The sequence below is a fragment of the Kogia breviceps genome, chromosome 2 (genome assembly GCF_026419965.1).
Source record: "Kogia breviceps isolate mKogBre1 chromosome 2, mKogBre1 haplotype 1, whole genome shotgun sequence".
Lineage (NCBI taxonomy): Eukaryota > Metazoa > Chordata > Mammalia > Artiodactyla > Physeteridae > Kogia > Kogia breviceps.
The window spans coordinates 26,712,918-26,725,753 of record NC_081311.1 but is presented as its reverse complement, the minus strand read 5'-3'; the positions used below and the strand labels follow the sequence as shown (position 1 = coordinate 26,725,753).

Genomic DNA, 12,836 nt, shown 5'->3' with positions numbered 1-12,836 from the left:
TTTCATTATCATATAGTAAAATTGACTTTTTTTAGTATACAGTTCTGTGAATTTTAACACACACATAGATCCATGTAACCACTGTGGCATTTGGAATACAGAACAGTCTCACCACCCCAGAAAACTCCCTCTATTATCCCTTTGTGGTCACACCCTCCCCCTACCCCTAACTCCCTCAACCACTGATCTATTCTCTCACTATAGTTTTATCAAGAAGGTCATATAAATGGAATCATACAGTACGTAACCCTTTGAGACTGATTTGTTTCACTCAGTATAATGCCTTTGAGATTCATCTAAACTGCTGCCTAGATCAACTGCTGCCTAGTTTGTTCCCTTTTTATTGCCAAGTAGTATTCCATTGCATGTCTGTACCACAGTTCGCTTATCCATCCACTAGCTGAAGGGTGTTTGGCTTCTCCATTTGGGGGCTGTTATGAATAGAGCTGCTACAGACGTTTGTGTACAGGTTTTTGTGTGAAGAACATTGGTTTTCACCTTTCTGGGATAAACACCCAGGAGTGGGATTTCTGGGTCAAAGAGTAAGTGTATATTTAGCTTTTTAAGAAACTGCCAAACTGTTTTCCAGAGTCCTGTACCACATTACATTCCCACCAGAAATGAGAATTCTAGTTCCTCCACATCCTCTCCAGTGCTTGGTGTTTTCAGTACTTTTATTTAAGCCATCCTAGTAGGTAGGTAGTGGTACCTCAAGGTGGTTTAAATTTGCATTTCCCATGGGCTTCCCTGGTGGCGCAGTGGTTGAGAATCCGCCTGCCGATGCAGGGGACACGGGTTCGTGCCCTGGTCCGGGAAGATCCCACATGCCGCGGAGCAACTAAGCCCGTGAGCCATGGCCGCTGAGCCTGTGCGTCCGGAGCCTGTGCTCCGCAACGGGAGAGGCCACAACAGTGAGAGGCCCGCATACCGCAAAAAAAAAAAAAAAAAAAAAAAAAAAAAAATAAATTTGCATTTCCCTAATGGCCAGTGACATTGAACACCATTTGGTGATGCATCTGTTCAAGTCTTTTGCCCATTTTTAAATGGAGTTGTTTGTTTTCCTACTGTTGAGTTTAGAAACTTAAAGAAGTGTATTCTGGATTCAAGTCCTCTTACAATCACAATTATAATTACACGATTATTTATGTCTTGTTTTTTCAGTAGCTTGTTTTTTCAATCTCTTAACAGTGTCTCTCATAGAGCAGACATTTTTATTTTTGATGAAGTCCAGTGTACCAATTTTTTTCTTTTGTGCACTGTGCTTTTGGTGTCATATCTAAGTATTCTTTGCCTAATCCCAGGTCACAAAGATTTCTCCTATAATTTCTTTTAAAAGGTATGCAGATTTATGCTTTTCATTTATATCTATGATCTATTTTTAGTTAATTTTTTTGTAACATGTGAGGTTTAGATGAAAGTAGGGGTTTTTTTTGGCATGTGGATGTTCAGTTGTCCTGACAGCATTTGTTGAAATTAATGCCTTTTTCAATATCAAATTCTCCTTAGGACTGTATCTTCTTTAGGATTGAAGGAGTTACAGAGAATTCTCTTGAGTTCCTCCTCGCTTTCCAGCAATCACCTTTGTTCCTATTCCTTGTTTCTTTCTGGGTCTTTCTGATTTGGGGTTTGTTTTTAATGCAATGTAATGGAACACTCATTATTTGTAAGTTGATTGAGCATAAAGTTTTTCATTATAAAGTGGCCATCCATCACAAGGAGGCATGTGGGCTGTAAAAAACATTAACTGTGCATTCTGGGCTGGAATGCAACTTTACCAGAATAATACAGCTTTTGTATTGTGTGCAGTTGGGATAAAATGAGAGACAGATAGAGACAGATATTGTTGGGGAAACAGGTGTTGGCTGAACCCGGGTTCTGTCCCATGTTTTCTAAAGTTGTTTCCCAGCCTTTTCAGGATTGCTCCTCTAGATTCAGCTGGTTTGAAGGTTCTCTGGGCACCTTTCAGAGCAAATAACATATGACTTCTCAGAGTACTGCTGCTCCTATAAACTTTATTTGTTCATTCTCCAGCTTACAGTCATGTGTTTAGAGGCAGCAGTGGCAAGTGGTTAGATTACTTGTCCTGGCCCTTACTGGTTATATTTTTGATGCCTTTGTTTCCCCATCAGTAAGATGGGAAATGTCTCTTATCATAAAGTTCTTGAGCTTGTTAACACAAAGGGTGTCTGAGGCTGAATAAGATTCCTCAGATGTAATTGTCACTAAGAATTTGTGATATGCCGCTGTAAAAAAGCATTTCCAGCTTCTGGATAACTGTGAATAAATAGGATTCTGTACACTTAAGGAACAGGGAGAGTTGCTTACTAGTCCTGTAATTGATATTCTTTAGGGATTCTCTTACTCTTCTCCAAAAGCTTTGGCTATTAACCCTTCAGTCTTTTCCATCATCTGTAGACTTTGTTAATGTCAATTCAGAATTTAGTTCTTTTTTATTTCCTTTTACTTCCCTTCAGGGCCCGTAGAAGAGACCTGACAGGGTGGTAATTGGTGATAAACCTATAATTGTCTTCTTGCTGCCGTCGAACAGTGAAATATTTTACTAGACTATGAGGGGAATTTGGATTGAAAAAGTTGCTCCAAGTGTAATGACTGCATAAAGCTGGGGTGAGTGTCCTATTTTAAAGTATAGCAACAGAAGTTTTTAATTTCTCCTGGGCTTTCAAATTGCCTGCTTAAGTTTGGTCTTGGTCTTATACAATGAATGCAGAAAACGGCAAGGTAGAGTAAAGGACCACAGCAGCTCTGGTTTGCCTGTATGTTACAGCCTAATTGCTTTTCTTTCAATATGTGCCAGTTTCCTCTAGAAGGAAGAGAACTGGTGTTTAGAGTTGATACGCATCAAACTTGTGCTCTCAGTAAGACAGATGGATCAGTCTATCCTTGGGCCTCTGCGATATGTTTGAGGCTGGTCCCTATGGGCCTCATTTAGCCCTGCCAGACTTGTTAAAGGGACCTCATTCTTCCCTCTTGGATTAGGAAGGAACGTGGGCAAACCTGAAGCTTAATTTATATGGCAGTACTAAAATCAGTAACTAACAGTGTTTAGTCATTGGCTAGGAAGAGGAAGGGTGCAGAAGAAACTTTAATTCTAGTATAGTTAAGTTTTAAATTTTTATTTGCAATCCATGTCATGCAGTTAATATATCTAATAGTAAACGCATAGCAATAGCATAGTATAATATTTAAGAACATAATCCAGAACAGACCCAGATCTAAATTCTACCTCTTCCACTTACTGCATGACCTTGGGCAAGTCACTTAACCTCATAGAGCCTTGGTGTTCTTATCTATAAAATGGGAACAGTAATACTATTTCTCAGGGTTACTGGGAAGATAAAATAAATAACCTATGTATGATAATTAGTTTAGTATGTAGCTGTTGCTGATGGCAGAGGCCAATTAAGGTTGTTGTCCTGAGCAATGGAATGGGATTCTTCTTGTAGGGTGGTAGATAACAGCTCCTAGCAGCAAGCTAAACTGGCTGTTTAGCAGAAATGTCCAAGGTGGGAAGCTCATTTCTCTTCCAGTCAGGATGATGTATCATATTGGAGAAAGTCATGCAGTAAACAACCTATTTTCCCACGTGTATGCTGCCTTTAAGTCCCTGTCTTACCTTCTGAAAGTGTAGGCTAAATCTGATATCAGGCAGACTAGGGTGGTCCTACTCAACAAGGAGATTATAAAAGTGAGGATTTCAGGAGCACCCTGAAAGCAGCCTGCTATGGGCTCTATATGATATCAGAGATTTCAATCTGAAAAAAATACGTCTTCTTTCTATTGTCTCTCTTAGGAGAGACGGACCTGCTATAGGGACAGAGGTAGCCCAGGTCCTGAAAAGGTGTTTGAGCCGGAGAACATATGTAAATGCCAAAAACCCTTTTCTTTCTGGTCATCTTGAACATTTGGGGGCCAGATATCTACGGAGGAGGAGAGGAGTTTTTATGTCATCTCTGGCTTAGGTTGGGACCTCATGAACATGACCTTCTACAAATTACTTATCTAAAACAGCTCGGGGAAGATATAAAATTATGATTTCTAATCCTTGGGATTTTCAGACTTTCAGTAAAACCCCAAGATGTGTAAGTTCAGGATTTGCTTATGTTTAATTAGAGTAAGAGTTAAGGTTTGGTTTTTTGATGCATAAAAACAGGTTGGGTTGGTCTTTGAGGGAGAAATCAGCCTAGAAAATGAATACTTCTCAAAGGATTTTTAAAGGACCAAGTGTTAATTTGCCTTTCTTGGTGTAAGGTGGTTTGTATCCTTATCTTCTACTGTAGGCCCTAGGTGGACCCATGAACTCACCTTGTACCTGGATGTGGTAGTGATTAAGTTATCACCATACTTTGTTTCTTAAAGGGTCATAATATCAAAGATAATCCCCCTCCTCATCCCCACTGCAGTCTAAAGCCACTTTGAGAAACTAAGCATTTGTTTGAGAATAGGAAACAGATCTGGGAAACTATTGGGTGATAGCTGAAAAAAGAGGATCCACTGTCAGGAGCTTAGACAAACAAACTGGGCTTGCTTTTCCCCCAGACTACCTTTGTAACAGACTGTCTGCATTCATGCTTATTTACTCCCAAACTGTACTTTGCGTTTAGAATAAATTTTGGGGATCTAAAGGGAGCCTTAAAGAATTTCATTAAACTGTGTACTACCACCACCATCTTCCCCAGGAAAACCCTGTGGATGAGGAAACTATGGCCCAAAGAAGGGAAATGTTTGCCCAAGGTCACATAATTAGTGACAGACCAAGACTGGGCATAGTGCATTTCTCTTTTTCATTTCTCCTGTTGTATAGGGCAGGGTTGCAAAGGCTTGTCTGAGTTTAACCCTTAAACCTGGACTAGATAGTTTTCTGAGAGCTGCCCTTTGGCAGCCATTTCTCAAGCCAGTTCATGAAATCAAGCCTAAATCCCCACCTGACCATTCAAGGCTGGAAATAAAGGTGTGGCAGATATTCCAGAGGCTTCTGGCTACACCAAAGTTTAGTTTGTCTCATCCTTTGGACCACTACTCCTGATATCCTGTAGTGACCAAGAGCACAGCTCTTTCCTACGGAACAATATTTCAAAACTTCCATTTGCAGCTCATTCTCAATCTTACTTTGACTTTTACAAGAAATATTCCTAGGTATAGCATAGTCAGAGAAGTAGAATATGAGGACCTGGACTTCCCTGGCGGTCCAGTGGTTAAGGCTCCGAGCTTCCACTGCAAGGGATGCCGGTTCAATCCATGGTTGGGGAACTAAGATCCTGCATGCCCCATGGCTCGGCAAAAAAAAAAAAAAGAAAAGGGAATAAGAGGACCTAACACTTTCTCCTAAAATGGAATGTGGAGGCATAGACATAAAAGCCCAAAACCAAAGAGCTTTTTATGCTCAAATAATTCTGTACTGTGTCTCTGGATACAGAAATGTCAACTGGGGTAAATGAACTAGACTTATATTTTTATCATGCTCTGATTTATTATTCTGTTATACATGAATTACCTTGTGAATGATGATATTCTGTCTCCAGGAACATGAGCCAATATTTGCAAGATGAAGAGCTAGGATGAGAGCAGGCTGGTGACCCTCTAGAAAGCAAGAAGGGAGAAGTAGCTTCTGAGGGCAAAAGGGTCGAGACAAGCATTTCTGAAGCCAAATGGTGTTGAAATAACATACCACAGGACTTTTTCCTTGTCAGCGTAATCCAATTGAGAATGCCCAACCGCCCCTGATAAGAGTCACTCAGGAGTAAAGAGCTTGCTACCAGGGAAAGCAGCTTATGTGTGCATTTTGGCTCAGGAATGTGCCAGCCCAATGTTGGCCAAATGAGAAAAGGCTGCTGCAGGCTGGAGAACACAAGCCTCCTGGGAGGATGGTGACTGCTCCCCTGTATGCTGAGAAGAGATTGTTCCCTTTTGTCTAAGGGCAGTGCATGATGCCACATGTTGAGGCCTTTGACATAGATTGTCAGAGAAGGTGGCAGCTCTGATGTGAAAAAAAAGAAAACAGTGTCAGTATTCATCTCCTTTTGGACAGGTCACCTCATCATCTGAGAAGATAGGAGACTTGGGGGACATCTGCAGATTCTCAACCTGACTTTAGGCCAAAAGTCACTTTGAGACTTACCTGTTTTAATGTCACAATATAGGGAGTTGAGAGCCCTGTTCACTGATGTTGAGCAGAGTATGAGCAGAACACCACCAAGAAATCTCTGAAGAGCTTCTCTTGGCTTCGTGTTGAAGTGACCTACAGCTTCTCCAGATAATAAGTCTTGTTGTGATTATTCTTATTGGGCACTGACTAGCCAGAAGTTGGACCTGGACTTGATTTTAGCATCCGGTGGCCTAGTCCTAGAAGGATCCCAAGTGTTCTTTCTCCACTGGGAGTTGAATTTCCCCTCCTTCTTGTACCCATTCCTTTTTTTTGTCTTCCCATCTTAGAACATGAATCAGTCACCTTCAGAGCACCCCTCTACCTGATCTGCACTCTCTGTTTACTGAACTGTTTGTGCTTTGAGGTTGACAGCCTTCCAGGGTGGGAATTTTGGCTGCTTGGCAGGGGTGTCAGATGTCTCCTTGGTTGTGAAATTACTCAGCCTGCTCACTATGAGCAGCATCATGGCATCTTTTCCCTGAAGGACCCAGTAAGCTCTTCTTACTCTTCCAAAGAAGATCTAGACAGTTGAATCTCTTTCCCCAGGCAGGCTAAGCCAGGAGGTAGAACACCAGAAATTTTTCTTTTCTGGATTCGTAGGAAGCAGTAGAGTTGAATCTGCAGTTGAACCTAGAGGGCAAAACTCCAGTTCTGCCTAGACCAAATTCTCTTGGGAAAGTTAATTTTCTATACCATAATCTTTTTTTGGAGGGGTAGGGGAGTGAGGGTGAAAGTGAAGGTTCCGGGTGGGCTCATTAAAAAGTCCAGCCCAGGGCTTCCCTGGTTGCGCAGTGGTTGAGAATCCGCCTGCTGATGCAGGGGACACAGGTTCGCTGGGCTGGGAAGATCCCACATGCCACAGAGCGGCTGGGCCCGTGAGCCATGGTCACTGAGCGTGCGCGTCCGGAGCCTGTGCTCCACAACGGGAGAGGCCACAACAGTGAGAGGCCTGCTTACCACAAAAAATAAAATAAATAAAAAATAAAGTCCAGCACTTGGGCTTCCCTGGTTGCGCAGCAGTTAAGAATCTGCCTGCCAATGCAGGGGACACGGGTTCAAGCCCTGATCCGGAAAGATCCCACATGCCACGGAACAGCTAAGGCTGTGAGCCACAACTACTGAAGCCTGCGTGCCTAGAGCCCGTGCTCTGCAGCAAGAGAAGCCACCACAATGAGAAGCCCATGCACCGCAACAAAGAGTAGCTCCTGCTTGCTTCAACTAGAGAAGAGCCCACCTGCAGCAACAAGGACCCAATGCAGCCAAAAATAAATAAATAAAATAAATGAATTTTTTTTAAAAAAAGTCCAGCCCTTCTAGTTTTCCATCACTAAGTTTCCATAAAGCATTGACTCACAGAATGGAAGTGCTGGAATGAATGTATTTTAACAGTCAGATTCCAACTATCTAATTTGACAGATGAGCTTGGGTATCATATGCTTGGTTATTAGTAGGAGTGAGACTAATGATTCCTTGTCCATTGACAGGATTGTATATTATGTGAGGGTCACATCTAGAGCATCCAGAGATTTTTCTGTGGGACTTTGTCCAAGCGTCTGTATAGTATCACCCCTGCCCCCTCCGAGTTTCTCAGTGCCATGTTGAACTCTTTCCTCTTAAAAAGCGGAAGGTTAGGGGTTTCCCTGGTGGCACAGTGGTTAAGAATCCGCCTGCCAATGCAGGGGACACGGGTTCAAGCCCTGGCCCAGGGAGATGCCACATGCTGTGGAGCAACTAAGCCCGTGTGCCACAACTACTGAGCCTGCACTCCAGAGCCTGCGAGCCACAACTACTGAGCCCACGTGCCACAACTACTGAACCCTGTGTGCCTAGAGCCAGTGCTCTGCAACAAGAGAAACCACTGCAATAAGCCCGCGCACCACAACGAAGAGTATCCCCGGCTCACTGCAACTAGAGAAAACCCACATGCAGCAAGGAAGACCCAATGCAGCCAAAGATAAATAAATAAATTTTTTTTTAAAAAAAAAAAAAGGAAAAGAAATCTTCAGTTGAAGCAGCCCTGCAGAGACAGATCACACTTCCATCAATTTCAAGCCCACTGAACACAGCAGAGAAACTACTGCTTTGGTACATTAAGTCATTTGGCTTTGAGAGCCCACACCCTATGTGTGTGTTAAAATTTATAGGACTCAAAAAGAGTCAGTTTTACCAAATTAAAAAATTTTTTAAACAAACAAAAAGAGGCAGAATGCACTTGGCCCTGGAAGTGTCAAACGGTGGGTGTAAAATTGACCTAGTCTTTGACTATGAAGCAAGTATAGGTATAGCAACTGGGTGAATGCTCAGAAAATCTGTTCCCTATCCCACCTCTCAAAGATTTGTCTTCCATCTAACACTTTTCATGTCTCAAATATACCAAACATGACTATTTTTTAAATGACAGACCAAATCGTATGTAATACAGTTGTGTTTCTAAAGCAGCGAGACTAGATGACTTTAGTATTTTCAATGTGCTTTTTAAAGGTATTTTATTTCAGCTTTCCCAAATATATCTATTCCTTACATCTCAACCCTTTACCATCTTAAACACACACAAAGGTTTTTCTCTAGGTTTTTTCTGCAGATTGTACATCTCTAGGTGGGAGTAGTGGGGGATGAGAAGCAGGTTTTTTATACAGCTGATGTGATCACTGTACAGACAAGCTTGGAAAATGCTACCCAATCTGCCAGTTAATTAAAGCATTAATCTGAGGAGCCAGGGAATGTTTACCCGAAGAGGAGGGTAGTAGGAATTGAGTGGGAAGCTCCCTACATTTGCATGAAAATGAAGGTGCTTAGGAAACCCAGCTTCCTTTTGTCTCTAAAGGTGGGGCAGCCCTTATCCAGTCCCTGTACCTTTCTGGCCTATTTAGGAAGCCTTTTAGGGAGCTAGTGTCTGAGATATGAAAGCACAGCAGATAAACAAAACTTAAACCCTGGGGATAGTAGGGTACAGAGCAAGTGCAGTATAAAGTAGCTTCTTAGACCTGGAATGAAACCTTCTAAATTTAGGAGTATGTGCTGATAATTCAGTAGAATAGATGTAATAATGGTTTTACAAATTTTAGAACCATATGTATAGACTGGGTTCGAATCCCAGCTCTGTTTCTTATGAGCGATGTGATTTGGGGCCAATCATGTGTCTTATCTGAGCCTTATTTTTCTTATCTGTAAAATAAAGATGATAAATTGCCTCTTCATCTCAAGGCAGTTAGCCCTCTGCTTACTGTAGACAGAAAGGAGGCTAGAGAGTGGTTAGGACCTTTGCAAGATTATAAACTGCCTCCAACACAGCCTTTTGTTCATTTTGAGCTTATTTTTCATCAAGGGACTATAAACCTCAAGTTTCCCCCTCAACTTCCTGGAATGTGCTGCATTCTTTATCTTTAAGAGAAGTGACCTTGACTATAACAACAAAAGACCTAGGACAGCAGCTCATCCTGGGATCTCTTTGGCCACGTTGGCTGTACTCAAGATGAGGTTTACCTGTGCACCCCTAGGGAGGGTGGTGAAATGGACATGGATAATTGACCTAGCAATATTTGATGATATTAAAGAATTACTGTTAATTTTTAAATTGTGGTTTAAAAATATGTATACATACATAATAAGTATGTTAAAAGCATAAAATTTACCATCTTAACCATTTTATTGTTAATTTTTAAGCATAGTAATGATACTGTGGTTTTTTAAGATTTTTAATCTTTTAGAGCTACAAACTAAAAATTTTGCAGATAAAATGACATAGTGTTTGGAGTTTGATTCAAGATAATCCAGAGGGAGGAAGATTGTCCCAGCAACTAAGAACTCAAGCCTCGTGGCACAGTTAAGAAGGGCCTTTTTCTAGGGTTTAGCTTTTTGTAAGATGGCATCTCTTTATTCTCATTTCTTTTCTTGCAGAACTCTCAGAAATTGAGCCCAATGTATTCCTTCGTCCATTTCTGGAAGTAATTCGCTCTGAAGATACCACTGGCCCTATCACTGGACTAGCACTCACCTCTGTCAACAAGTTCCTGTCCTATGCGCTCATAGGTAAGAGCTCAGACTTTGTTGGATGACCACAGCTCTTCATTTCTTTCCTCTCCTGGAGTGGTCAGGCTTTAGGCAATGAGCTGGTGATACTGGAAAGTTTTTCCCAGCCATCTGTTTCCTTGTAGAAGAGAAATAGGATTGTTTATTGGTTACTCATCACACTAATTGACTCAGGTTGTGCAGAGTGGGGAATGAGAGGTTTCCTTGGGACTCTGATTTCTTTGTGCTCAGGAGGCAGTTAAGGGTATCGTGCCCTTGGAGGTTTGATTTATTTTGGTTTATTTTTTAAGTTATCTTTCAAATATAATGCGTGCTTATATTAAGAAGATAAACAATAAAGAGGTGTCTAAAAGAAAAAATAATGGTCTCTCTCAATGTTTCTCCTCCTTTAGGTAAATAATATTAACAGGCAGGTTTGAATCTTCCTATACCTTTTTCTACATGTGTATAAATATATATAAAGTTCCACCTCTTTTAAAAAAGAAATAAAAATAGGATTATGTGCTACGTATTTTCTCATTTAATAGTATTAACTTAGGTGTACATGATATAATTATCCATCTGATTTATTCTTTTCCCTCCAGTTTTTTTGAAGTATATAACATTGTATCAGTTTAAGGTATACAGTGTAAAGATTTGATATATGCATATGTTGCAAGATGATAAACATAATAAGTTTAGTTAAATCCATTGCCTCACATAGAAACAAACTTTTCTTTGTGTGTGATGAGAACTTTTAAGATCTCTCTTAGCAACTTTCAAACATACAATACAGTATTGTTAACTGTAGTCATCATGCTGTACACTACATCACCAGAACTTATTAATCTTATAACTGGAAGTTTGTATGTTCTTTTTGTACTGTGATAAAATATACATAATATAAAATTTGCCATTTTAATAATTTTAAAGTATATAATTCAGTGACATTAATTACATTCACAGTGTTGTGCAACTATTACCACCATCTATTTCTCAAACTTTTCCATCATGCCAAAAAAGAAATTCTAATCATTAAGCAATAATACACCATTTCCCCTGCCCCTCAGTCCCTAGTAAGATTTTTTTTTTTCTTTTTGGTAGCTGTATAATTTCCACAGTATAGATATAATACAGTTCACTCAATCATTCTCTTATTGAGTAATATTTAATATTTAGGTTGTTTCTTATTTTGAGCCATTATTATTTTTAAAATAAATAAATATATTTATTTATTTATTTATTTTTGGCTGCGTTTGGGTCTTCGTTGCTGTGCTTGGGCTTTCTCTAGCTGCAGCGAGCGACAGCTACTCTTCGTTGCGGCGCACGTGCTTCTCATTCCAGTGCACGGGCTTCTCATTGTGGTGGCTTCTCTTGTTGCAGAGCACAGGTACTAGGTGCGCGGGCTTCAGTAGCTGTGGCTCGAAGGCTGTAGAGCGCAGGCTCAGTAGTTGTGGCGCACACGCTTAGTTGCTCCACGGCATGTGGGATCTTCCCGGACCAGGGCTCAAACCTGTGTCTCTTGCATTGGCAGGCAGATTCTTAACCACTGTGCCACCAGGGAAGCCCCAAGCCATTATTAATAATGCTGAAATAAGCATCCTTGTTCATATATCTTTATTATTAATTTTCCTTTTGTATGACAGATTCCTGAACTTGAAATTTCTGGTTTAAAGGCGATGTGCAAATTACATTTTTATATGTACTACCAGTTTGCTTTCCCAAAAGATTAAAATCATTTGCACGTCCAACAGTAAGGTTTGAGAGTTTCCATTTCCCCACTCTGTCACCAGCACTGAATATTATCAGTATTCTTTATTTGTGCTAATTTGATGGGTGAAAACTGGTATTTTGTTGTTTTTATTTCCTTGAGGCTGAACATTTGAATTTGTTCTCCTTTGCCTATTATTTTATTGAGTTGTTTTTGTTTTTCTTATCAATTTGTAGTTCTTTGTATAGTGTATATTAACCTATTGTATATCACAATATTACAAATATTTTCTCCCAATCTAGTCCAGATATTTTATCCAGTCTATTGTTTATCTCTGAATTTGTTTATGATGTCTTTTTTGGATTCCTTTATAGTTGGTTTTGTCACTTAGAATACTGAATTTTTTTCCCCTATTGTCTGCCCATGTGCAAGGGTGAGGAAGGAACATAGAACATAGGCAGCTGTCCTTGTTTCTAAGTAGGGAGACAGGAAAAGAGGAAGCTCAGGCTGTAGCTAGCAAGACTAGAAAGTTGGATTTGCTTAGTTGAAGCATTTAGGATAGGGAGCAGGTATCCTGGGTGCCAGCTAGGTTCTCTAGGTGCGTGAGCTTCTCCAGGCACCCTAGTCCTAGCTTCATACTTCTAAGCAAAAATCAGGCCCAGCTACTTACAGCCTTGCCCTGAGCACCACCTGCAGGTCATCTCTCTTCATGGCCTCCAGCAGCTGCCCTCTAGGCCGTTTCCCTCTGCTCTTTTGTCAGTGTTACTCTCTCCCCCTTCCGGGATTGGCAGACAAGCTGGTCATTGGAGACCTCAGGCCAGCTGGTCACTGGAGTTTCCTGTGGTGGGAAAAGAGAGTGCTGGAGGTGGTGATTGCAGTGGGCATGAGAATAGGAATGGGAAGGAGTGTATGAAAGCCAGAAGGCAAAGGAGATGAGATTGGCAGATTTCCCTG

General features: G+C 40.9%; 1 protein-coding gene across 28 annotated transcripts in view; it reads left to right on the top strand.

The window, feature by feature from the left end:
* The window catches only part of GBF1 (golgi brefeldin A resistant guanine nucleotide exchange factor 1), a 127,870-nt gene that overhangs the window by 81,976 nt on the left and 33,058 nt on the right, over window positions 1–12,836 (top strand). For all 28 annotated transcript variants that reach the window (XM_067024806.1, XM_067024805.1, XM_067024813.1 and 25 more), the window contains one exon: window positions 10,061–10,192. In XM_067024806.1, coding sequence (XP_066880907.1) covers window positions 10,061–10,192 — 132 coding nt within the window. The remainder of the gene's footprint in view (window positions 1–10,060; window positions 10,193–12,836) is intronic.